This window comes from Plutella xylostella, chromosome 7, assembly GCF_932276165.1.
Source record: "Plutella xylostella chromosome 7, ilPluXylo3.1, whole genome shotgun sequence".
Taxonomy (NCBI): domain Eukaryota; kingdom Metazoa; phylum Arthropoda; class Insecta; order Lepidoptera; family Plutellidae; genus Plutella; species Plutella xylostella.
The window spans coordinates 3,764,084-3,790,559 of NC_063987.1; the positions used below are offsets into that span (position 1 = coordinate 3,764,084).

At 36.8% G+C, this 26,476-nt stretch overlaps 1 protein-coding gene across 1 annotated transcript; it reads left to right on the forward strand.

The window, feature by feature from the left end:
• The first annotated feature begins 7,056 nt into the window (after nt 1–7,056).
• On the forward strand, nt 7,057–25,914 carry LOC119690877 (spidroin-2). The gene is made up of 3 exons (XM_038107033.2): nt 7,057–7,439; nt 11,586–11,645; nt 23,804–25,914. The coding sequence occupies exons 2-3, from the start codon at nt 11,621–11,623 to the stop codon at nt 25,363–25,365; spliced, it is 1,587 nt and encodes a 528-aa protein (XP_037962961.2). The 5' UTR covers nt 7,057–7,439; nt 11,586–11,620; the 3' UTR covers nt 25,366–25,914.
• The last annotated feature ends 562 nt before the right edge of the window (nt 25,915–26,476 follow it).

The window sequence follows — 26,476 nt, forward strand, 5'->3', positions numbered from 1 at the left end:
CTCCATAGTAAAAAAAACAAATTAATTTATTAAGTATATCATTAAATTCCGAAGTCGACACTCATCGCAGTCTCAGCCTCACGCACGCTAAACGTTCGCTTCTTTTAGCTTTTAGGGCAAAGTTGAGCTCTATTGCGTCAGAGCTACAGATAGAGAGCTAGCAATAAACTAGACCGATGGGCCGTTGCCTCAGAAACGTGCCGCGAGTTGTGACGGATCAGCTTCTGGGATTAAGCTTAGACCTGCCTAGACTTAGGGCACCTAGTACCTGCATGCGCCAAATGTATCTCTCACGACTTTGCCACAGAGAAAATGATGTTAAGCTCCAGAATGTTCTTCGTTTTTACGATTCTGTGGGAGGTATTTATGGGGTAGATGCACCTCTGTACGTAACGTTGTTATTCGGTATTAAGTGCTGAATTACGTTATTTTAATAACAATGTAACCTACCTGCCCAGTAAATATTATGTTATACCTATTAACCGTAATTAATTCCAACGGTTAAGGTTTCTAAAGCTAGCCGTTGGAAGCTAGTCGTGCCTGAAGATCTGAATTCCACTGCTTGGCTATAACTCCGTGTAGCCAGCTTCAACGCGCAGCAAGGAGAAAAAAATAAGCTTTTAAATTAGATATATGTATGGGCGATGTTTAACCCCTGATTTATGAAGGGCAGTAAAACATGCGTAGGTAACATTTATGTATATGTACGGTAGCCTGCGCCTAAAAGTATACAGGCGGAGTTTTTAAAATAGCGATCCCTGATGATTAAGGGACCAGCTACATCTGTTATAAGTTATAAATCCGGGGACGTGTTGTGTGTGATACGTGTAGCAGTGGTGTTTATATGTGGATGTGCTTGAGCAGCATGTGAGCTTGAGATCGCTATTTTAAAAACTCCGCTTGTATACTTTTAGGCGCAGGCCACCGTACATATGAATCGAGTTATAAGCAGAACTTGAGTATTATAATGCAGCGCTTGCAATAGCTGAGGTATTCAAGTTCATACTTCGGTAAATTTACTCAAGTGAGTAACTAGGTCTTAGATGATTTTGGTGCATGCGCGGTTATGCGACATAATTATTCTTCACATTGTGTCTGCAGTCGACTTTGACTCGTTCTCAAAAAATGTACTTACGTTCATATATTTTAAGGTAAAAGTCCACCTTTCGGCATCTTACGCGTCCGATGCATCGCAGTATTATTTGGATAGAAATTCACTGAAAGTGCGTCCACTTCATCGGCATTGCCGACGACGTTTCTCCATACATTTATGAAAATCCGTTTGGTCCGATACTTACGATTCTCTCAATAGACTTAATATACGCCTTTATAGATTTAGTTTTCATAGTGGGTGGTTTTTGAAGAGAATAACTCAGAACAGACCTAGGTGCTTATTTAGACATGTACCTTTAATTTTTTTTTTCGTCCAAGTGTCTAAACAGAGCAAGACGTGTGCCAGTTCTTCCAAAAATATAGTAAAACTTTCAAAAATATTTATTTTAATTAAAAATCAGTCTGTCCCGTATTATCTTGTGTACTTCTCCATAAGACACTTCAGCCATCTTGAAATTAGAGTGAGAAGAAGTATTATCCCTCGGGACCCCTCAACCGCCAACGGGAGCAGCCGGGATAGTAATCTGAGCAGCCAGACTACCAGGACTGTAGAAACTATAAAGAGATCTCCTTGACATCACTGATCGGTGAGTGCAAAGTACACTTTTTGTTTGTGACACACATTGCACCCGAGAGGGCGAAGTACCAGGACCGCATATAATTACAAGAAGTGTGAGCTAATTCTAACAATATTGAGATACATATCAAATTTTTCGCACAAAATTGTATGAGTCGAATGGCCCGATCCGTATAGTGATTCAGCCCAGAAACAGAAGACACAAGTTCGAATCCACCCCAGGTCAAGATATATATTTTTTCTTTTTATATTTTTTTTTTCGAACATTACCTGGCTTTAAACACGCAGAAAGTATATGATAAAGTATATATTACTCATTTATATTATAATAACATAAAATTACAAACATTTCCATGGATTGCGCCAAGTGCAAACTCAACGTAAAGCCCGAGGAGCGATTAAAATGCGCTGTTTGCTCAACAATATTGCACTTCTTGTGTGCTGGACTAGATGAAATTTCGTTCAGAAAAATGCTTCCCATGAATAAACCAAAGTGGAAATGTGAAGGTTGCAAGCCGGCAAAATTAAGCAGTCCGCGAGTTGTCATAAACCAAGCAGAGGAATCGACGCTATCGTCTATTATTAATATAGACGGTGATAGCCTATTGAAGCTTATAGAGGACAAATTCAACAAGCTACAGCATTCTATTGAAGCGCTCAGATCGGACGTAAATAGCAAGCTCAATAAGCTAACAAACTGTGTAAGTGCCCTAGACGAGCGCATCACAGTAGTAGAAAACAGCGTAGCAACTTTCTCTGAAACAACTGTTCAGTTGAAGCATGAAAACGAGTCACTGTCTAAGACTGTCACACAGCTTAAGCTGGACATCAACGATCGTGAGCAGGAACTGCTCCTAAATGATTTGGAGATTTCTGGAATACCGGAAGTGAAAGGAGAAAGTGTACGCCACATCGTGTCTCTAGTATCAAAAAAGCTGGGAGTGCAGTTGGATGATCGCGATGTAGTCCACGTTGAGCGTGTTGGACCGCCACGGCTCGGTGGCCTAGTGGAAGGAGATCGCAGGAGCCCCAGCGCACGCCCCATTGCTGTGCGCCTCGCGCGGCGGACACTGCGCGACCAATTAGTGACAGAGGGCCGTGTCCGACGCGGCGCAACCACTGAGGACTGTGGTATCGCCGGCCCTGCCCGTCGCTTCTTCGTGAATGAGCGGTTGACAAGGACTAATCGCCAACTTTTTAACTCAGCACGCGAAAATGGCAAGAAAACTGGATGGAAGTATTTCTGGACCAAGGGCGGAAAGATATTGGTGCGACGCGAAGAGGGTAAAGAGTGTCACCGTGTTAGGTCAGAAGTTGACATTGTCCGTGTTTTTAACACAAACCCAGTTGGTGCACATGGTAAAGATTAATTGTAATTTTCTGTACGTAGTAGTTATGATAATAAGTATTATTATATATTATATTATATATAAGATAAAGATAAAGATAAAGAAACATTTATTCGACACATAGACAGCAACAACAACAAAAAGAAAAATACAGACTTAAAGAAAAGAAATACATATACAAGAAATACATATATATATTATATTGATCATGTTATACTGTATGAATTTATGTAGGTATATATTTATGTTATCAACAAACATAATCACTGTAGATGTAGATTATCTGAAGGTTCTAAAATATATTTGCAAGCTTACGTATTTCACCAGGTGTATTCCGCTCATTTACTATCGAAAAGCAAGCATGAACATTTGTTGTTCTACTATCAAAAGGCAATCATAAGTTTATGAAGATTGGTTTGATCAACGTAGGCTCTTTAGGTACTGGACATGATGAATTTCATTCGGTGATGCTGCGAGAGGCGGCGGACGTAGTGGCTATTAACGAGACATGGCTGCGCGCGGGGGAGGAGGCAAAGGCTCCTGTCTGTCCCGGCTACACTCTACGTCACGTGCCTCGCCCGCCGGGTTTGGGTGGTCGAAATCGCGGTGGTGGTGTTGGATTTTATATAAAGAAGGGTGTGAAAGCACGTGTTACGGCTCACCCCCCTTCTAAAATTGAACAAATGTGGATTTCATTAAATATGCAGGGCACCCGGTTAGCTATAGGTACTGCATACCGTCCTGAATGGGTAAATGTTGATGAGTTCATTGATAGTCTCACAGATTCGGTCGCGTCTTTTAGTCGATTTGACAACATTGTTATATTGGGTGATTTTAATATAAATCTCTTAGATGTTACTGATGTTAGCTCTATCAAATTAAATAATTTCCTCTTTTACTCACAGTTAAAGCAAATAATCAATGTTCCCACGCACTTTTATAATGATAACACTGAAACACTAATTGATGTAGTAATTACTAACGCTAGAACGCGTGAAGTAACGGTTAAGTTGACCAAAGAATTGAGCAAACATGCCTTTATTGGTGTAGTTCTAGATTTACGAACTGAAAAACGCAAACCTTTATGTATGATGTCACGTAACCTTGTAAGAATAAATATGGATGATTTTAATAACCACTTAGTAAGCATCCCATGGGAGAACGTTTTAAAGTTGTATTCGGTGGATGATATGGTAAAGTTGTTCAACCACCATATTATCCAACTATTTGACACACATGCGCCCATAAAAAAAAATCTTGTTAAACAAAGAAAATTACCATGGCTTACTGACACAGTTTTAATTATGATGAGATTAAGGGACGAGGCACATCAAAAATTCCGTACGACCAAATTGAAACAACATAAAGAATATTATAAATCCCTAAAGCATTTGGTAGAGCACAGTTTAATAAAAGAAAAGTGTGCATATTATGAACATCACGTAAACACTCGTTTCAAAGACCCCAAATCAATGTGGAAAACTATAAAACATACAGTCGAGTATAAAAAAAGATGTGAAGAGTTACCCGATCATTTTAATGATGCGGAAGCTATTAATACACACTTTTTGAATGTCCCTGGAGATGGTGTTGTAAGTCTGTCTGATCTCACTTTTTATGAACTTCACCGATTCAGCACTTCAACTTTTTCATTACGTACAGTAGGCGAAGAGATGGTTGAAAAGATTTTATTAAGTATTGACACTAAGGCTCAAGGAGTGGATGGTCTTACAGTAGATATGGTTCTCCTCACGATCCCAAGAACACTTAAGGTTATAACCACTATTATTAATAGATCTTTGGAAACTGGTGTTTTTCCGGAGAGTTGGAAAGTGGCTATGGTTGGTCCACTGCCAAAAATACCGCATCCCATGCAAATTAAAGATCTTAGGGCCATAAGCATTTTACCCATTCTATCAAAAGTACTGGAGAAGATAGTCCATTCCCAGCTCTCGTCTTTTTTGGAAAACATAAAGGCTCTTCCATCTGTACAGTCCGGTTTCAGAAAGGGTTTGAGTACATGTACCGCTCTGGCCGACGTAGTTGATAATGTTGTAGCAGCGCGAGACAAAGGTATGTGTACTGCGCTGGTTTTATTGGATTACTCACGGGCATTTGACTGTATTAACATACCCCTACTATTATCCAAGTTAACCTTTTATGGAGTCGACCGTTCTGCAGTGAAATGGTTTGATAGTTACTTATGCAACCGAAAGCAGTTAGTTAAAATACGCAAGATCGATGGATCACATATCCATTCAGAGCCTAAACTCTTGACTAGGGGTGTACCTCAAGGCTCTATACTTGGTCCACTTTTGTTTATTTTATACACAGCTAATATCACCCAAGTAATAAAAAAATGCAGCTATCACATTTACGCAGATGACTTACAGGTCTATTTTGCATTCAGGCCTGAAGACAGTATTTCAGCGGCAAACACAATTAATACCGACCTGAATGCCATAGCTGAATGGTCAAGAAGATCTGGTTTGGTGTTAAACTCAGATAAAACTAAGTATATCCTACTCGGCACTGATATGCAAATTTCTAAAACATTAATACAAAATCCAAAAATAATGATTGAAAATACGGAGATAGAGAGGGTTAGTGAAGCAAAAAATCTTGGTATGGAAATGGATGGATCCTTGAAATTTGAAAAGCATGTGATTAATATCGTTAGAAATTGTTTTTATAGACTGAAGCTCCTTTACAAAATAAGAAGATATATCAGTGTGGAGGTAAGAGTGCATTTGTGTGAGGCTTTGATTCTTTCTAAGTTAAATTATGGTGACGCTGTGTTCGGGGGCTGTCTGTTGGCTAGATCAGAACGACTCATACAACGTGTACAAAACGCGTGTACACGGTTTTGTTATAACGTCCCCCCTCGTACGCATATTACACCTTTTCTCAACGACGCTAAACAACTCAAAATGGCGGCTCGCCGCGAATTGCATTTTGCTGTTATGTTGTTTGGTATAATAAAGAATAAACAACCCGAGTATCTGTATGATAAACTGAAGTGGTCTTCTGCAGTAAATAAATATGATACAAGGGCATCCGCGCATCTCCTCATCATTCCCAAACATCAATCAGCTGGTTATAAAGCGAGTTTTTGCTATAGGGCGTCCAAAATATGGAATGATTTACCTCCACCTATTAGAGAATGCAAAAGTAAAGCAACGTTTAGTTTAAAATTAAAAAAATACCTTTTAGATTTACAAAAATTATCGCCTTAAAGGCTTATTATCCTAATATGATGTTCCAACCCCTTAGAATATTATTATAACATGAATACCTATATAGTTTTTATTTTAATTACTTATTATTTTTGAATATATATATCTACTATTGTGTATTAATATGTATTCGTGTCGTAATATCATTGTTAAATAAGAGTGTGAACTTTTATATTGTATACTTACGTAATTTTAGAATTTTAGTTTACGCTAAATATTAGTTTCTAGTTAGGGTTCAGCAGAATATCAGCGCTCAGTAAAAAATATTTTGCTGCAGCATGTAAAGCTGAGCTGAATACCTTTTTCTATACCAGTTTGTTGTGTATTTAACTTTGTATGTACTTAGTGTAATTTGGTATGGAAATAAAGAATTACTTTACTTTACTTTACTTTCTTAAGATGTATAGAAATCTGTAGGGATAGTGGCCAGGCTGTATAGTATATGCCGAAGAACCGATGACCCATTGAATAAAAGAGTTCTCGAGTGGAGATCTCGAACAAACAAGCGTAGCTTGGGACGCCCTCCGGCCCGCTGGACCGTCGACCTTACACAAGTAGCGAGAGGCTTATGTCCAGGAGTGGCACATGCTTAAAGTACTGAGTTCATATGGCCATCTCCATCATGAAATCTTGACTTTCTCGACTACCTCAGGAGATTAAACAAATCAAATATTATTTCCTTAATAGGTTTCACACATTTAACAGAGAAGTTGATACATATAATAACATTGAAGAAAAAATATTCATTCAAGTCACAGTAACCTTCTCCGTTTTTTTACGTCGGTCCAAAAATCTTCAATGGAGCATTTTTATTCATAAATGGCATCGGAAATGAAAGTATAAATATTTTAAATTGAGTTACTCAGCAGATAAGATAGAGCTATGTAATCAGGTATACGCAAACAAAAATCGCAAAAAGCTCTTAGAGACGCGCCTAATCCTTACAAAGTGCAAAGTCACGAGCGAATCGTCCAATACTTAGAAAAGCACTGATTAGATTCATAAAGATCAGCTAAGGTTATATCTGACCTACTTGTTCTGCAGAAAGTCTTAATTTTGAACGCATCCCTTCGCAGGCTGAGACCATAGAGTATACATAAATAGCTGCGTTCATTTGTTCTCTGGACAGTTCGCGCCGACGCGCTAGTGCTCCGTACGTACACGGTGAGTGGATTTCCATATTTGAAAACACGCGGGAAATGTTACGAGTGGTTAACTAAATTCGAAAAATTCCAAATTTGAATATGTTTGTGATTATAAGTACATAATATAATATGAATAGTTTCTAAAATTATAAAGTGAAGATTTATTTGGTGATAAAATCATAATTTTCTGTTTACTACGCATATCGTACGTAGGGCTGTATCGGGATTATTTTACATAGGGCATGAAAGAATGGGTATTAATCTGCAAGTACCCCATGGATAGGTACCAAATTAATTAATAAAATATGGTGAAGTAGGTTCTTATAAATTTCATGATCTAGTTATTAATAAATAAATGTGTCCCTGAGGATGCTGGTAAATCACGGAGGGTATAACTTGCCTAATCTTGTAGAACCAAAATTGCCTCTCAAACACGTTAAATCATCATAATGGTTAAATTGAATTTCTGTCTTTTCGATCTCCCATACAATATTCTATCGAGAAAAAACTGATTTTCAATATAATGATTCATGGGCAACTAGCAAAAATGTTGGATTTATCCAATAAATTATAAGTATGCTTTGATTATTCAAAAATACATATACAGGGTATGGCAAAAGGGGTATAATGCAAAGCCCTAAGGGGGTAACTCAGGGGGTCATTAAGACAAATTTTAGTCAACAAGTATATGAAATTCGCGATAAAAAAAATCCATAGTAAAAAAGTCACGTGACCAACAAAGTTTCTATGCAAAAGGTTTATGTTTTTAGTTTGGAGGATGAGTATTTTATTTCATTCCAGGAGCTTAGAATTTTTGAGATCTTCAAAAACGGACCTAAAACTTATTGCATACAGCTATCTACCTCATACACTTGATTAAGACTGTACGATGTACGTTGGATTGGAACAGTCTTTCAGATAGAAAAACATATTTAAGGAGTTGTCTGAATTTTACTAGACAGAAATATGTCTATCTTATAAATAAAAATAAATCATAAATGAAAATACAATATACAATCCTCTTTATTTGCACCAATAAAAATAGAAACAATACAAAATAAAACTTAAAATAAGAAGTACAAAAAGTGCCACTTACAAAATATCGATACCAAATGACCCATTTTTAAGAAGGTAAAATTTATAAATTGATCGAAATATTTAGGTAATTATTAAATATTACGTTTCTAGTTGGTAATAATCTGATGCGTTGTTAAATGTATTAAAATATTGCAGACCGCGACGCGTAGTCTTTGCCGTTTAGCACTAATTTGACGCTATTACCTATCACTGCATCTTTTTCGTTGGGTAGTTTGAAAAGTTGAAACTATGTAGACCAAATTCCACGCTATATAGAAAAAGATTAGGGATAAAGTCTTGAGCACTGAGCACGTACATCGTACAGTCAGGAGAAATCAAATCTGCCCATCTCGAGAGAAAACGTTACCTGAGAGTCAGGTTTCTTAGCCCAGACTGTACTTAGGTAATTAAATATGGAGCAATGCTAGAGAATCAATTGAAGCGCCAGTTTCTGTAAAGTGTCGTGAAATTCAATTATAGATCTAACCCCTTGTTAGGACAGGCCGGCGGCGACAACAATCTTCTCATTGGAAGACGCCGCAGCAACGCGTTGCGAAAACTTAGGCTGCACCACTTTTAACAAGATAATTGTCTTGTAAATTGCGAGTCCTTAGCGTAATTTGCTGGATCGTATTTTCGAGGCCTTCATTTTTATACCGTATGTTATACGTATACTTTTATTCGATATCATCATGGATTCGGTAAACATTTTTACATATAAAAATGTTATAAGTAGCAACAGTACAAATACAGGGTAGAGTGGGATATTTCCCGATATCTTATAACATTTTATATTAGTACCTACATATTAACTTCTATTAGGGAGAAAATATTCTATAAAAGCTTATGCTACGTAAAAAAACATAGACGTCGTAGCGGGTATAGGGCGGTGCAAGAACTAACGACAATACATTATGCCGAGTTATACCTTGTTGAGACACAACGTAAAGAGTAAAGTAACACGAACGTATAAAGTTAGATTTTTCATCATCATCAGCCCGTAATCGTCCACTGGTCATAGTCCTCTCCCAAGATTTGCCACAATACTCTCCGGCCTTCCTCATCCAACCACTTCAGGCTACCTGTGAAAGGTCGTAGGACTAGTAGACCGGACGGTATCTATCCCACTTCTGATCATCATTTCTCTCCCTCCATCCTTGAGTTAAGGAGTTGAACCACTGTTTTATTTACTAAAGTTTTATCCACTCAATAAGTAAGTACTTTATACAGATAAACTTACAGGTTTTAATTTTATCAGTGAACTACTGGCGAGCACGTCAATACATAGAGGTGTACATAAATAAAAGGCTCGATAGTCCTAGTCCTTGTTTACCCATTCCGAGACTAAATACTTCGTAAGTGCAGAATCTCGTTTTTGCAAGTTATAATCAAAACACTCTCCTACTATTTTATTATAAACTGTAAGTTTCACCTTTAAACTGATATGCTAAAACATTAAGTAAATTTAATATTTATATTATCTACGTTTTCATGCAAAATCTAAAGGACAGTCCTGTGGAATGACGCGACTCTATTCAGACGAAGTTAATATTACCGTCACGCACTGTTCTATGGTCTATGGTCTAACACAAAAACCTGCTTATTGGCAATAATGTAGGCTAAGACACGTACTTATAGAAGATAATTATGGAATAGCAGAGAGAAATAATGCTATTACATAACATGGTATTGTTCGAATCCGCAAAACTCGATGTCGTCCTCTGAGAAGATACTATTGATGTTTCGAGAAGTCTCGGTCCTTTATTAAAATCGTAATCGAATCTAAATCTATAGATTGGAAGCCGTATAGCGGGTGATTTAAACCACGACCCATCTGCCATCTGTGATATTTTAAACCTGGCCTAAAGTATATTAGTGTATTTATAAAGTATTCCTAAGCTGCCTGCGTCCAATATAGAGGTATATAGCCGTCCATGCAGTCTCTTATAGGTACTATATGGTATAAACTTATGTAAAATATACGAAAACTTTCCAGCAGTGGCATTCCTTACAGTAGGTACAGACAATACATCGTGAATATTACCGGCTTAGTACTTATTTGCAAACTTTTTGTCATGTTAATCCTGTATTGCCATCACTTACAGGCCTTACAGCATAAGCCCTGGAGGGTTACTCTATCCTGACGAAAAACTAACGACGGTCGAATGGCGTAGTGGTCCTGGCCCTGACTGCTATGCCGAAGGTCCCGGGTTCGATTCCCGGCTGGGGCACATATTTGTTTAAAGACAAATATTTGTACTCGGGTCTTGGGTGTTGAAATTTATATTTAGTATCTATCTATCTATGTATTTGTGTAGATATATCAGCTGTCCGACACCCATAACACAGGTTCTGCCTAGCTTGGGGTCGGATGGCCGTGTGTGAAAAAAAAAAAAAAAAAAAACTAACGAACCAGGGCAGTCGTGAAATCGGCACGTTTAAAACCACGAGATAGAGTCGTGGCTCGCGCAGCAGCTCTCTGAAACTTAGTTTTTCGTCATATAGAGTGACCCTCTGTGACTGGCTAGAGCTCCTTCAATTTGTTGTCTCTACAGCATCGTCGTCTATTGTGTTTTTGATGGTTACCTACAATGAATGTCTCTAGAAAGTGGTTTCAGACCAAAGTGAAAATTTGAACTGAAAGAGGATTATAAGTTCATCCCAAACCTTCTAATAGAACAATGCGGACTCGGGTGACCATTCATGTACTCAGTGACTTCAACATAATGATTAGAAAATTTGCATTAAACCTTTCAATAATTATTTAGCAAAATATAATTATGTAACTATAAAGTAAAAGTAAGACTAAATTTGCTTGCGGCTACGCATGTCTGTCAGACTTCATGAGCTAGTTTCCCATGGGATTTTGGATTTAACTCAGTCTTTAAAATATAATATATATGTATAAAATTAGATACATAGGTATATTGACTATCTAGGTATTATTCTGTTTCTAGCTACTTAATTTAAAAGTCGAACTTTACTCTTCGGAGTAAATTATGCCCTATAGTTTTTATACACATAAATGGTAGTTCTTTAGGTGAACTCCTAAGCCTACTAATAACAACATCTTATTTACTTGTTCCAGATTTAGTTTAAGGAACAGCAAGCAGCACCAACACCATGCTACGTTTGATAACGTTTTGCAGTAAGTACCTTTTACCTGAATCTTAGCTCACATCATCATCACTCATCAGCAATCAACAACGACCGATTCGAGTAATGTAAAAAAATTACATCATTTAAATATACAGAATATTGCCAACGATATACAATCGGATCCAAAGTATTTTTTTTTTTGCATAAATGTACTTGCTTGTTTTTTTATATATTTTTTGCAAAAAAGTTAATTAAAGACGTTTTAATTTTTATATTACTACATTTATTAGTAAAAACTTTTACTAAATGTTAACTTTATTAAAACTCTTTCAAAATTCGTAAATTGTAAGTCAGATAGAAGTTAAAACTTAAAATATGAACCACTAATCCTAAAATTTTATCTCATCTGTCGTCATCGTCACTTTAACGTTTCCTTTCTCTCATCACTCAAACATAAAAATTATCTCTCAACAGTTTAATTCGAAAGGTCACTAAGTAACTCGACCCATAACGCTCAATCTCATACCTACTGCGTAAACTTGAGTTAATTGAAATCTTAGCTATGAAGCTTTAGATCTTCAGTGTCTGAGTCTGAAGGAAAACATTACATACCTACTGATTTTATACCGAACAATATACGAGTATCCCAATGGTAAGTTATGCGAGGGAAATAATATTGGTATGTATGAGTTTTATACCTAGATATCGGGGTAAATCTATGACCATACATCCAGCGCACCATGGGCAGTCTACGCTGATCTCACGTTAAAGAAGAAGAACCTAAATTTTGCAGTGACTGACATTTTTGCAATAGACAGGACGTTTTACGTGTTTGAGTGACCTCGCCTAATGTGATCAACCTGTACGTCATTTAATACTCGTACATCAAAAACTTCATCTAAAATTCATTTTAATTACTCTTATATCTTATATAAGTGTGTGTAATGCTATGATTAGATTTCATGAGCTATACGTGCCGGTCAAAAGAGCATAATTAAATGTACATTCTAATCGCGTAGTGCTTTGACAGTAGTCTAGGTTACAGAATAAAGTGTACTAGACGTTACATCGGTATAGGGACAGATTCTATTACAGTAGTTTCATACGACACAAGTAAATTAGTTTTTTTTGCTTACGTAAAAGTCAATTATTCATGCAAAAGTAAATAAGTTAGTTATCGATGTGGGTGGAACTATCTGATGATGACCTAGCATTTCACGTTATTTCATATATCAATTCCAAATTTTAGTATACCTACTTATGTTTTCAATTCAATAACACTTCCCCCATTTCAACGTTAAATCAATATTCAGTATGAAATAATTATGCCTTCGGCGGAAAACATTACATGAGACTAATGACAGCTGATGACTCCAGGTCACCAGGTCATGTCAGCAACCAATCCGTGGTGACCTCTGAGAAGGTCTTCATCAGACAAACATAGAAATTTTGATTAATTTTCTGGTATGTATATTAATAGGGGCTTTTAAATGTTATCACTCCAAGCTTTGTTTTATTCATTTTCTAACATTACAATATCAATTACATCTTGCGAATTTCCAATTCTACATCCATTTTAAAGAATACTTAAAGGTACCTATTATTTGCAGTATTAGCAACAAAAGTAAGCTCATTATTTGGCATACCTTGACCAAATTCCGTTAAACTGCTAGTTTAACATTATATTTTGGTAATACCGAAAATATAAACCATAGACTTACCAGGTCAACTGTTGAGAATCAATAAAAGCATGTATTGCATAGGTTCAGATAAAATATCCATTCACTATTATTAAACAAGTAATTTAAAATGCATACATTTTCCCAATTTTCACACAGTTTCAAGACCTTGGGGTCAGATGCTATTACTCTTTTTCACAAGTGAGCTGTTACCAACGATGTTACTATTACCAACCATTTTTGATTAACAACCATTTGACAAGCACTAAGTAAAGTGTGGAGATCCATCTGTCATTATTAATCTTGATAGAAGGGATTGTATAATTCTTTCTTGGGTTGTTTTAAGCAGTTGATGTAATAGTGTAGGCTAGCCGCAATCAATTATATGTTACTATTTTTTTATGTAGCCCACTACCAAATCAAATATTTGAGAAGTAAAATAAAATGTAATCATTGAAAGATTTACCGTATATTTCAGGGTTCGGTTACAATAAAAGCGTTATTTGCTACACAACTTAATTTTTCAAAACCTAAGGTTCTGAAAAATACTTACCAAATTCTGAAACAATTAGCATGTTCAATAAACATTTGATGCTTTTATTTAACTTGTTTAAACATGGCATAAACCTACCTAGAACCATAATGATTACCTATTTATCACTAGCTAGCTAAATAATTAACTAAAAAGGATTACGAATTGGTTATAACAATTGGTGCCGATAATCATAAAGTTATTTTTAGTTGTTCAAATAATCTTGCACACATCACCCAGCGGCATCAGCTCCTCTAGTTCGATGCAAATGTGGTTACGTCAGGATGGGAACAGTGCTGGGAACCGCGATGTAATCTGCAACACTCTTTGTTGTAGGTTCAGAGGATTGTGGGCTAGATGCTGGGCTCTGTTAGTTGGCTCGTTAATTTAGGTAATAGGTTACAAACGAGGTGACCTAGTTCTACAAATACTTGGACGACATAAGTGTAGTTGCATACAAGGAGGGTTAAAGTGCATTGCTGTATATTGCTTGGCCTAAATAATTTAATTGACCTTCTTTTGTAGAAAACGTAAATATACTATTTTACTAACTTATGACATAAAAATACAAAAAGCGGCATAAGGTGGCAGAGTAGCAAGTTAACTATGAGTTTATAGCTATAATCCGTGTTATACACTACAATTAATGCACAATTATTTGATAAACTATGCTAATGAGGTTGATAAAGACAAAAACCAGTGATCAATCAGGACAGAGTCATTGAGAATGGTTCATTGATTCCGTGCGAGAGACATTGGCAGCCTCACTTCGATTCACTATTTGTCTTTTTAAAGCTCTTAATTCTTAGGTGATAAGAGCTAAATTATTAAGATTGTATATTTGGGGTCTCTTGCACTATACCATGACAGTAAATTAGCATTTTTGCTAACACGCAGGTTAAAATATATGCAGTGAAGATATTTTTATAGTATCAATAAATGGCTCAGTGTCATGCGAACGTAATAATATAATTATTATTGTACCTACGAGCTCTTCTAATAACACATTTAATTTATTACAGTACTTTGATTTAAATTTATCCATAAAAATAACGACATTCGCGAGAATATCATACTTATAAGTCCCCTTTGAGCCTACGTATAGACTAAATTGCGTAGTAATATTTATTCCATACATTAGAGTTCAACGCGTAGCGCAAGTTCGTTTTTTACGAAACTATCTTTTTAGTCCCACGTGTTGTAGGTATCTTTATTTTCACAGACAATTCCATAAAGATCTACCTCTTATATCCGTACACATATTTAGTCTTTCTAATTTAAATTAAACCTTATTAGGTATGCTATAACTGGGATTAAAGTTTGATAAAAACGTGACGAGACGCTCACAAAATGAGTCTCACGTTCGTTTCATAAACTACGGAATTATCCAACTGAAGGTTGATGAAAATTGTACTTTAAATGTTTAAATGCGAAGACCATGTGCTGAATCATTATTATTTTGCAATTTGAGGTCGTGCTTTTATATGCGCTTTTCATACGTTGCTCGTTACTAGCCCGTTTACGTCTGTACGTCTCAGAAATATATACTTTTGGCTTAAAACGAAACAATTTATATAACTACCTTAGAGTATAATAAAACTAATAAAGAGTAGTATTTATGATGTGAATTATTTGTGAACGGCCATTTGTACAGGTTGATTATTTTCTATGAAAGCCTGACATACTTTTATTCGTTAAAGACAGGTTTTGGTATATATAAACATGAATAGATTAAATTAAATATCAGAAACTGTAAATAGTTAAATTTATGTTAATATGAAACTAATAAATTAACTTTATGACACATGTAATATAACGAAGGGATTGTCTTATATATATTAATCGGTCTTGGTTTGTCATCTAATAAAATTCCATCCTGTATCACCCACAGGCGCTTTAAAATTACAGTTATTAAAAAAAATGAGATTTTTTTATTTATTACTTACTCTAAGTTAAAACGAGGACAATCGTGTTTAATGAATCGGAACTTTTTCTATAAAATAGATGATATATATGCCTTTCACGAAACTTTAAAAGTTAAACTAAAGTTAATTGCTTTACAATGAATGATGGCAATATATTTACAATGAATGATGTGTAAGTTTACTTTTAAAATACCGAGATTTTGAGATTTAATTAAAAATAAAACGCAAATAAATTTGGGTGAATTGACGGCATTTTTATATAACATATTGACATTGCGATTTTTTTAATTTTAATATTTTTTATTTTTTTTTATTTTTTTTAATATGTGGGGACATCTCACACACGGCCATCCAACCCCAAGCTAGGCCGAACCTGTGTTATGGGTGTCGGACAGCTGATATATTTACACAAATATATAGATAGATAGATACTAATTATAAATATCAACAGCCAAGACCCGAGAACAAATATCTGTGTTTAAACAAATATCTGCCCCAGCCGGGAATCGAACCCGGGACCTTCGGCTCAGCAGTCAGGGTCACTAACCACTACGCCATTCGGTCGATTAATTTTCCTGTAATGAATTATTTCAGTCCAGAAAAGCGGATTTAAATAATGAGAGATATAATGATATAATGACGACCGAATGGCGTAGTGGTTAGTGACCCTGACTACGGAGCCGAAGGTCCCGGGTTCGATTCCCGGCTGGGGCAGATATTTGTTTAAACACAGATATTTGTTCTCGGGTCGTGGGTGTTGATATTTATATTTAGTATCTATCTATCTATGTATTTGTGTAGATATATCAGCTGTCCGACACCCATAACACAGGTTCTGCCTAGCTTGGGGTCGGAAGGCCGTGTGTGAGATGTCCCCACATATTTATTTATTTGTTTTAATAGCATTTAATTTTCTTACAGTCATTTTGGATGTTTTGTTAAATTAATCATCATTAGGTTCTGAGATCCCTAATCAATAACATAGAGCTTGAAGAGGTGTTTAATTAATACCTACCTAAAAACCAGATAAGTCATTATAATTATCAATAATAGCTAACTGTCGTGTCTTCCACCTTAATCCTGATGATTATGTATAAAAAATCCCATTGAATGTAATAAAACATCAATAGATAACGTAAAATAATGATAATATGGATGAAGTTTGTTTGTTGGGTTTACTTATTTTGAAATAAGTAAGTAGTATCAAGACTATCAAAATTAGTAACATTGAAATACCTACCTATGATACCTAGAGTTATACATGAAATAAGTAGGTACCTAAACTAAACTAACTAAAACTTTCAAATTTAATCTCAAATCCGGGGTTAAATCGATGAGATCTAGAAACAATTGACTGCTCAAATGTCAATCTAATCACAGATCATTTCTAGTCTGTGAATCTGTGATCAGGGCAAAGGCCAAGTTCTTATTGAGCCTAATTGCAAAGTAGGTAATCTTAGATTGATGGTCAAATTGGGATAATTTTTACAAAATTCCTTGCCCTTATTCAATTTGTATCATTGTTGAATGTACACAGGCCAGTTGACCTTAGCTTGTAAAATTACAGTGCGGTTGTACCTAATAGCAGCACATTAACTCACATGCACCTTTCCACACGGAAAGTTTCTGGCATCTTTCTTAGGAATATTGATTTATAAGCACCGCGATGCAGCTCGTGATTGTGACATGTAAATGAGATGTTCTGCATCGTCCATTACACCGGAATGCATTCTGTGCAGATGTTAAACAAACATGGAGTGCCTCGAGTGCTCGTAAGCACGTCATTGCTCAAAGCAGCCGTGAGGAAATGTAAGCTCAGATTTGTACAAAGCGGTATTTTCTTTTATTCATAAGTACCGTAGGATCATAAGTAGGTATGTATTATCCAAACCTATGACAATCAATGAAAGTGGAAAATGTAATGGTCGCTTCATAATTTTGCTGCACGACGCGACGTGCCTACGCGTAAAATCATAAATAAACGAATGCATAAGATAGTATGAGATATACGTAAAGGTTATCAGTCAAATCTATAATATGTCGTTACATTGATTTGATTGTTCTTTCAATTAAACACCATTTACCTGTTTATTCGAAACTTAATTATTTGATGGCCAAACCTTCTGAAACAACTCATATACAGCAGTCGGCTTGACATATCTCTGTGTACTGCTCAATACATTACTGGAAAAAGGGCTCTTAAAATCCATAAAGGTATTAAACCCATGTATCCACGCTTCCAAACTAATCGTGCTACATAAATACCGTGACCAATTTAGCTACAATTTGAGGCAAATAATGGCGGAAAGGCTTGTGCATGTGCATCTTCTATAGTTTCACAACATTCTTAACACGTAGGGTAATATTCCATGTATTGTGCTAACTGCAGCGATAGCGTTTAGTATTGATCTATACAGTCTATGATGATGACATACCTTACTATTAAAATATAGTCTACGATAAATGGCTTAAGTATAAGATGTACCCTCAGTGAAGTGACTCAAAGGGGCCTAAAGAAGTATAAATAAATACCTAACATAATATACCTCTTTAGGCCCAAACTCTTCAAATGACTTATGGATATGTACGTATATTATCATAATTTTATATTAGGTCTTCATTTGCAGGGTAGCTAAAACTAAAATCTATTTCTACATATATTGATAAAATTTTTGAAAGACAGTAAATTATTGGAATGATAAACCAAATAAAAAAACTTACATAGGCATATACTAAATACTGAGGTTTATATTAAATATTTTGCAAATATTGACATTATTGCACTTTCGCTACGCGTTGGTGTCTAATGTATGAACACATATTTTTATTTCACTTCGGGCCGTTTTACGAGTCATATTTTTTAGTCTTACAGTAAAATTTCCAACGACTTTCGATGATAGTAGATTAATGGAAAACTATGTAGATCAAAGAGAGATGAGATAACATTAACCTTTGGGTTAGGTAGTTAGATGCTCCACTTTCCCGATAAACGCCAAGCGTGACAGAATAACACCTAGACGTAATCCATTTTCGTGACCAGAAACAAAAGCTCAAGAATGCACGGCCTACTATCAGCTTTCCTGCAATAGTAATAAGAATTATCCGGGTTAGATCATCTGTAGCATCGTGAACCACATTAGGATTCCTTATTCTAAATTTAAATTTAATTTCCCGCCACGTGGGACCCACTCGTGCGAATCCGTCACGAAATTAGACAATAGAACTAGGAAGACGTTTGGAACATAACCTAGTGCTACTTCGATTTTCAACCCTATGGAGTTTATTTTATTGTCGCTTTCCCCTCCGTATGTTCCGCGGCCAGTTTATTATAAAGGGGAAATTGTTTAACTCGTATTTAGTTGTGAATAAAAGCTATTTATAATTCGTTGTAGAGTTTAGCTTTATATATTAGTGGTTTCGATCCCCTTTTCCGTTGCATTAAAGACTATTTGTAAAAGATTTAAGTGTGTGAAGATGTCCTCAGCGCTGCGGCAGATCTATTTCAAAGAGCAGGAATTACATAATTATAAACATATTTCTTGACTCTTAAGGAAGTTCTTACTGCATACTACTTTAACATTACAGTTTCATACTACTTAAGAAAGAGTAACTTAATTACAATTTACTGAAGATACCTACTTAAGCTATGCAATGATTTCAAAAGGAAGGATACGCCCGTCAGAACGTTTTGTCAAAAGCAAATGGTACCCGCGCGCTGGCCCTAAATTCATACAAATTATGACAGATTTATGAGGTTTTAGGGCCAACGCGAGGGTGTCATTTTCTAGAGCGGTTGGGCCTGTCCTTACGCTAGTAATATATAAGTCAATGAAGCTATGTAGGTATGTAGTTTAACATGAATTGTCTCTGTACCAGTAGTTTGTAACAATGCACTTTGAACTAGGTTACCACCAAGATGTAGAAATTCTCTCCTTTAATTCCACGCTGAGTAGGTAGTTTGGAGATATCTTTTCCAAGAAAATGAAGGTCTCGCTATAGGAACGTTTATAATAAACGTGAAGTTATACAGTATAGTATACATAATAGTGTGGGTATCCGTTATGAGACAATGGCTATGCAAAATAAGTATATTACAAAAAAAAAAACAATAAGCCTAAATAATTAATTGGACAAGGGACGAGTATTAATATCCTGCCTTTTTATATTTATGAAACTTGTATTGTTTAGCCTAATCTCTGCGGATATCTCGATAATAATTTATAAACAATGGCAGTGTTACGCTTATAATTGGATAATTGCACACTAAAAGCTTTTTATCATTTAAATACTGATTAAAACATCAATCAATCAATATTTTTTTAAGTTGGGTGTACGACGTGTACGTATTATCTCTCATAATTTTTATATTTTATGTTTAGGTAGAATATTTATAACTATAAATACATAAACGTTGTATGTATGCATCTGAAACCTATATTTTTATATTTTATTTACTGACTGGCCTATTACAAACAAATTTGTAAAAAAACCAACCGAGGTCAATCTATTTAATTGAATCGGTTTACTTTATTCTCACAGCGCGGGTCATATCGGACACTTAAACGTGAGGCAACGGTCCAAATTGCTACCATCATCAACACCAACTCTTTACGAAACATCCCAACACTCTTAAAGTCCTTAATTCATTGTTGCGAAACCCTCACAAATATAGGATACAGTTCAAGCATCGGTACAGATTACACCCTTTAGGACTGAACTCATTCATTGGTTATAAACGATTTTGGACCTAATAATCGCGGGTTGCAACGATGTGCTAAGATACTTTGGTCTAATAACTAAGATCTGACTGCGATCTTGCAATTTTAGAGGTATTGAATTATTTAGGGTTATTACGAGTACTTTAATAGCCGAGGCTCTTGAGCTACATAGAAATAAAATCTAGGTAACATTTTTATAGTGTCGGTGACAAATAAGAAAGCTAGACAAGGTTTTGTCACCATGGTAAAAGGATGGTCAGGTAGATTAGTGTCAGATCAGAAGCTCTAGGTCGTATATGCCAGGAACAGATGATATTATGTCAGTCGAACCCTCTTTCTCTGCCTCTACACCCAATAAAACGCTGAGTGGTTTTTTTCATTAAACCACAACATTGTGCCCAAGAAACCTTAAAATCATCAAATTTAGATACACAATCTGTAGAGGTCACTGCCACTTATCTCCGATGTCACAATGAGAACGAATTGTAACAACTTAATCTCAAATGTTAAAGGTCAAGCAAGTACCTACACGGCGCCATTAGCAAAAATGTATAAGATGGGCACCGTAATGTTGGCAAAGATACCTCATTTCATAACATTCTGTCCTTATTGTGTGAACCTTACTGTCCGGACTTACTTTTGAGGCAAAATTCAATGCTATCTGTGTTTCTGAATCTCCAGAACTAAGACGCGTGCCGTGGGATAAAAAGGAAAAAATACTTACAAAACTGCTAATAACGTGTGTCAACGGTTTGATTTTTTACCCATACCCGTGATATTATTATGTCTCTGACGTAGGTAAATTCTTATGTACTTTACTTGTACACGTACGAAGTACGAAGAACTGTATGCATCCAGCAACTTTACCAACACAAAGCACTAACCTGAGCTAGCCATTTCTCCATTCAACAATATCCATGCCATGTTAATATGATCATGTCATCACATAAAGTATTGTCGGTATTAAGATACTTAATAAAAATATTGTCAATTTAAATCCATCCACACTCTGCCACTTGTAGAGTATCTATGTACCTACCCGTTGCACCTAAACTCGTTAAGTCTCATGTACAAATATCTTATTAAATTAGTCAAAACCACAGCCCAGTTGCGGTGAAACAACTATACCTAGACATTACAAAAATCAACATGCAAACAGTAGTTAGTACTCAGCGTAGAGCTAACCCTAAGATTTGAGAGGCTCAACCCGATTCAGTAGTTTCTTTCCATCGCACCGCGCAATCGAAGTTTTAATACTCGGTGGTTTCGCATGGAAATTTGTGATATAAATCTACGAAGAGTAGGTATTCTATGAAGCAATGAGGATATATTCAATCATTCTAGCCAATGTATCGAATTCGCTCCTGAAGTGCATATCACCATAATTTTGTTTTTATTTAAAGCCAGGCCAGTGTATGCCCCCCAAGTTAAGTCTTCTGGGAAATCGTAATAAGATGCTTAGTTAACAAATTAGACTCGTGAGATCTTCGTAGTCCATAATTACGATTAAGTTGTAGTTAGCCTGCTTGCTTTACTTTGCGAGTTTGCGAATGCGTTGTTAGAGTGCTATAAGCTCAAATGTGGCCACAACCTAGCTCTAAACAACAAACAATTTTAGCTCTAAAAGTAACGTAACGAACTAAGAGAAAAACAATTGCGAATTTTCCATATTTGTAAAAAAAAAACAGACGAAAGAATTGTGATTTTCTTTTAGGCACTTAGTTCGATGCCAAATGAAATAGATTACCATTTTCCTGTGTTTTTTCCCACCGCACTTTATCATTTATCTCACCTGTAAACTTAATTATTAATAATATAGTTACTTCATTATTAGTGACACTGTGATTTAATTTGAATGCGCAAGACAAAAAAATGCCTGTCGTGTTTGTGGGCCTCTAATTTCATCACATTACAGCAGTAGTAACCTCTTAAACCCTAATTTACGTACACGGTTGCCCAATAAGAAGAAGCTACACACAATCATTGTTAAGATTGATCATCCACGAAACCTGTGATCGTATCTTGTAATGATTTCCTGCACTTAGCGCGATTTGCTACGATTTCTGCGTAGGCCTTGGCTCACCCATGCTTTTTTAGTAATTTGTGATTGATGTTGAATTTTGAGTGCTCATTTTGTCGGTTATATATATATATATATATATATATATATATATATATATATCATTGGTCTACTTTTCTAGATTTGCACCATGGTTAAAAATAATAAATATTATAAGTATCTTACTACTTGATGGTATTTAGATTAAAAATGTCCTGAAAATGTATACTTACTGGTTCCTTCTTGATTTAACGACAAAACCACAAATCTGCTGTGGCTTCGTAGTAAAGTTATTACCCGTACCGTACACGAGGTAGGTATGTGTGGCCTGGAGGTTACTTACGTACTTCTTTATACCTGGCTACTAATGTAACAACTTGGGTTAAAGTTCGAATACCATTTTACCATGCCTTACTGTTAAGTTTGTATCGTAAGAATAGAGTACCTAAACTAGTGCTTAAAAATGAATTCATCATAATAATAGGTACTTAATTATAAATAATGTATTGGACGTATATCGAGATATAATGGTTTTGGACATTTTTTATTATATATATACCTACCTAACTATACTTACTTACATATCTGCTACAGTTTCTAATAATATAATTTGTGACGACTTATGATACAGATAATAACATGATGATGTTTTAGAAAGCTTTTTTAAAAAGCTCAATAACATCAGTGAACTTTCACCTCAGGATGACAGGATCCATTCTTCAATACACAATTAAGACCAATTTCCTATAACAATATGAGTTTAAACCACAGTCATATAACACAGCTGGCTCAATGCTGTACTTGATTGTGCCGTTGAGGATAGAAAAGACAAGCGTAAAAAGTTAATGAACCCTGCATTGAATGTGAACAATGTAAGATCAATATCAAAGTTACTCATGTCATGTGACACAGACAACATAACTTGGGAAGTTATGTTTGTACGTAGTTAACTAGGTACCTACTAGCATAAGTTTGCGGAATAAATTTTGCTTGTTACCTACCTACTCTTTTTTTATTCCATAGAAATACAGAACAATAATGTAAAAGGCCATTTAATTACTGCTATTGTAATATTTTATTAGAGTTTTAGACCACGATATCATTGAATTTGTGTTGTATAGGTTTTATTGACTTAAAGGTCATTTATATATCAATCTACTTACCTACTGTCTCCAAAGGTCCACCTAGGTACATTCATTCCTTAGGTACAAGTTTTAAGTATCTGTTCTACTTATTCAAAATAAAACATTGTAAGTAAAATACGTAACTAAGTAAACTTTATCTTTATTTTCAGCACTACTGGCAGTAGCAGTCGCCCAAAGCGGTTACGACTACAAGGTACCCGGGAAGCCGTTCACACAGGGGAACCAGCAGGGGACCTCTCCGGCCAGACCCGGCGCCCCCTCCGGGCCCTCCGGCTACCCCGCCCCGCCGACCTCCCCCTCTTACCCCAGCGGACCCCAGAATGACGGCTACCCCAGCTCAGGCTCTCCATCCACACCCGGATACCCGTCCGGACCATCAACGGGGACCGGATACCCCTCAGGACCTAACCAAGGATATCCTGGTTCAAACCAACAGACTAAACCGTCGTTCCCTGGCCAAAGCGGTTCAACCGGAGGATACCCTGGACAAGGCTCTAGTGGTTCCAGCAGTCCCACTACTGGTGGATACCCACAAGGCCCTAGCGGATCTAACACCGCCTCATCTGGCTACGGACAACAGGCCGGCGGTGGCTTCCAGCAACAGGGGCAAAGTGGATACCCTGGACAGCAGACCTCAGCTGGTGCATTCCAAGGACAGCAAGGAGCGGGTTCTTTCGGCGGTCAGCAAGGTTCTGGAGGTTTTGGACAACAAGGGCAGAACTACCCTGGTCAGTCAGATTCTGGCTCTGGGTCGACAGGCGCTGGCTCAGGCGGACAGAGTGACACCGGTGCCTACGAGGGTGGAGACTACTCGGCGATCCCCGGCGAGCCAGACCGCGACTACCCCATCCTTACGGAGATCCCTCAGACCTCCTTTAGATGTGACGCTCAGGCCTACCCCGGCTACTACGCCGATGTCGAAGCTCGCTGCCAGGTGTTCCACGTGTGCGCCAACAACAGGACTTACGACTTCCTCTGCCCCAACGGGACCATCTTCTCTCAGCAAGTCTTCGTCTGCGTCTGGTGGAACCAGTTCGATTGCAACACCGCCCCCAGTCTATACGAGCTCAACGCCAACCTGTATGATTACAGTATAACCGGTGCTTCTCAGGGAAGTTATCCTGGTGTAGGAGGAGGCAACGCCTACCCGCAGGGACCCTCAGCGAACTACCCTGGAGCTGCTGGGCCTCAAGGACCATCTGCTAACTACCCAGGAGCCTCTGGACCCCAAGGCCCCTCTGCCAACTACCCTGGAGCCACCGGACCACAAGGCCCTTCTGCTAACTATCCTGGAGCATCAGGACCTCAAGGCCCCTCTGCTAACTACCCTGGCGCCACCGGACCCCAAGGACCATCGGCAAACTACCCTGGAGCCTCGGGACCCCAAGGACCTTCCGCTAACTACCCCGCACCTTCTGGCCCTCAACGACCATCGGCTGGATACCCTGGGAGCACAGGATCTCAAGGGTCTACATCGAACTACCCAGGTAGCTCAGGGCCTTCCTCATACCCTGGCAGTGGAAGCAAACCAGGGTCATCACCAGCTGGCTACCCGAGTGGACAATCTCAGGGTTCATCTGCGTCCCAGCAGGGTTACCCCTCTGGCAGGCCGAGTGGCCCTAGCTTCCCCTCTGGCCCGGGAGGCAGACCGGGTGCTGACGGCAACCAGCCCCAACAACCCACCCGAGAGTACCTGCCACCCAGAAATTGACCAATCGAACCCCCGTATTCATGAGACTATTTTACCGTTAGTTTAAATCGTAGCTAAATGTTAAAAGTACAAATCTGTTGTAAGAGAATACTTGCCAAATTGTTATTAGAGGAGAGCTAGAGCCAGTAAGCATGACGATGTCAAACGAAAAATGTTGGTGCTGCCAATGTATACCTATTGTGTATTTTAGTTAGTAGGTAATTTTACTAAAACTATTAAGTTCTGCAATATCGTATACTTATGTAAGATTGAATTATTATGTTAAGTTTGAAATAACGGAATTGTTAATCTTATTTTACTAAAATTGTAAACATTGCAACAAAAATAATTGTTTCCACATCCAGTATTATAAAGAAACCTACTTATAACTAAGTAGGTATAACTAAATATTGTTGATAAGTAGTACTTACATAAAATGTGATTTTGAAAAGAAAGTTACCAATACGTTACGACTTACCTAATTGTACTTTGTGATGATTAATACATATTGCCTATATTTTATAACTGTAAATATTTACGATTCTTATCTCAATATATAAAAATTATGAGCAAAAATTGACTTTTTCATTTTATAGGTGGACCTCTTGTAATGAGTAGGATATAGGTATAAGTACCTATTATATTATTATTAGGGTAAAAGTACTAGTAACTGGCAGTTTAAGCGACTAGCAACACAAAAAAATATATTAAAAATAAAGTATTGGCCTGATTTAAGCACTGGTAGGCTTGAATTACTGGCAATAAGATGACGAACAATTATAGGCATAAATGGTAAAGATATATGATTAATATTCGATTTTAATGAAGTTTATATCCACTACCCCCAAAAAACCTAGTAACTGGCAGTAAAAATTAGTAACTGTCACATGATGTTTCAGTAACTGGCACCTTTTAAAAAATCATGCAATTAGGTCAATAAGTACTCTAAAATCAATAATATATTTGATATTAGGTAATGTACAATTACCTGTCTAGGTTCTGTACCGGTAAGTCTCAAAATCACCGTTGTAATGGTCGACTTCTACGACAAAATGACAGTACAAGTGTGCGACGAATCGTGGGTCCATATGAATGCAACAAATCGAGAAACCCTTGGATTTGGAAACGGAAA

Coding starts and splice junctions, on each gene's coding strand:
- LOC119690877 (XM_038107033.2), top strand. CDS start 11,621: ATGCTACGTTTGATAACGTTTTGCA. Junction 11,646..23,803: donor ACGTTTGATAACGTTTTGCA/GTAAGTACCTTT, acceptor CTTTATTTTCAG/CACTACTGGCAGTAGCAGTC.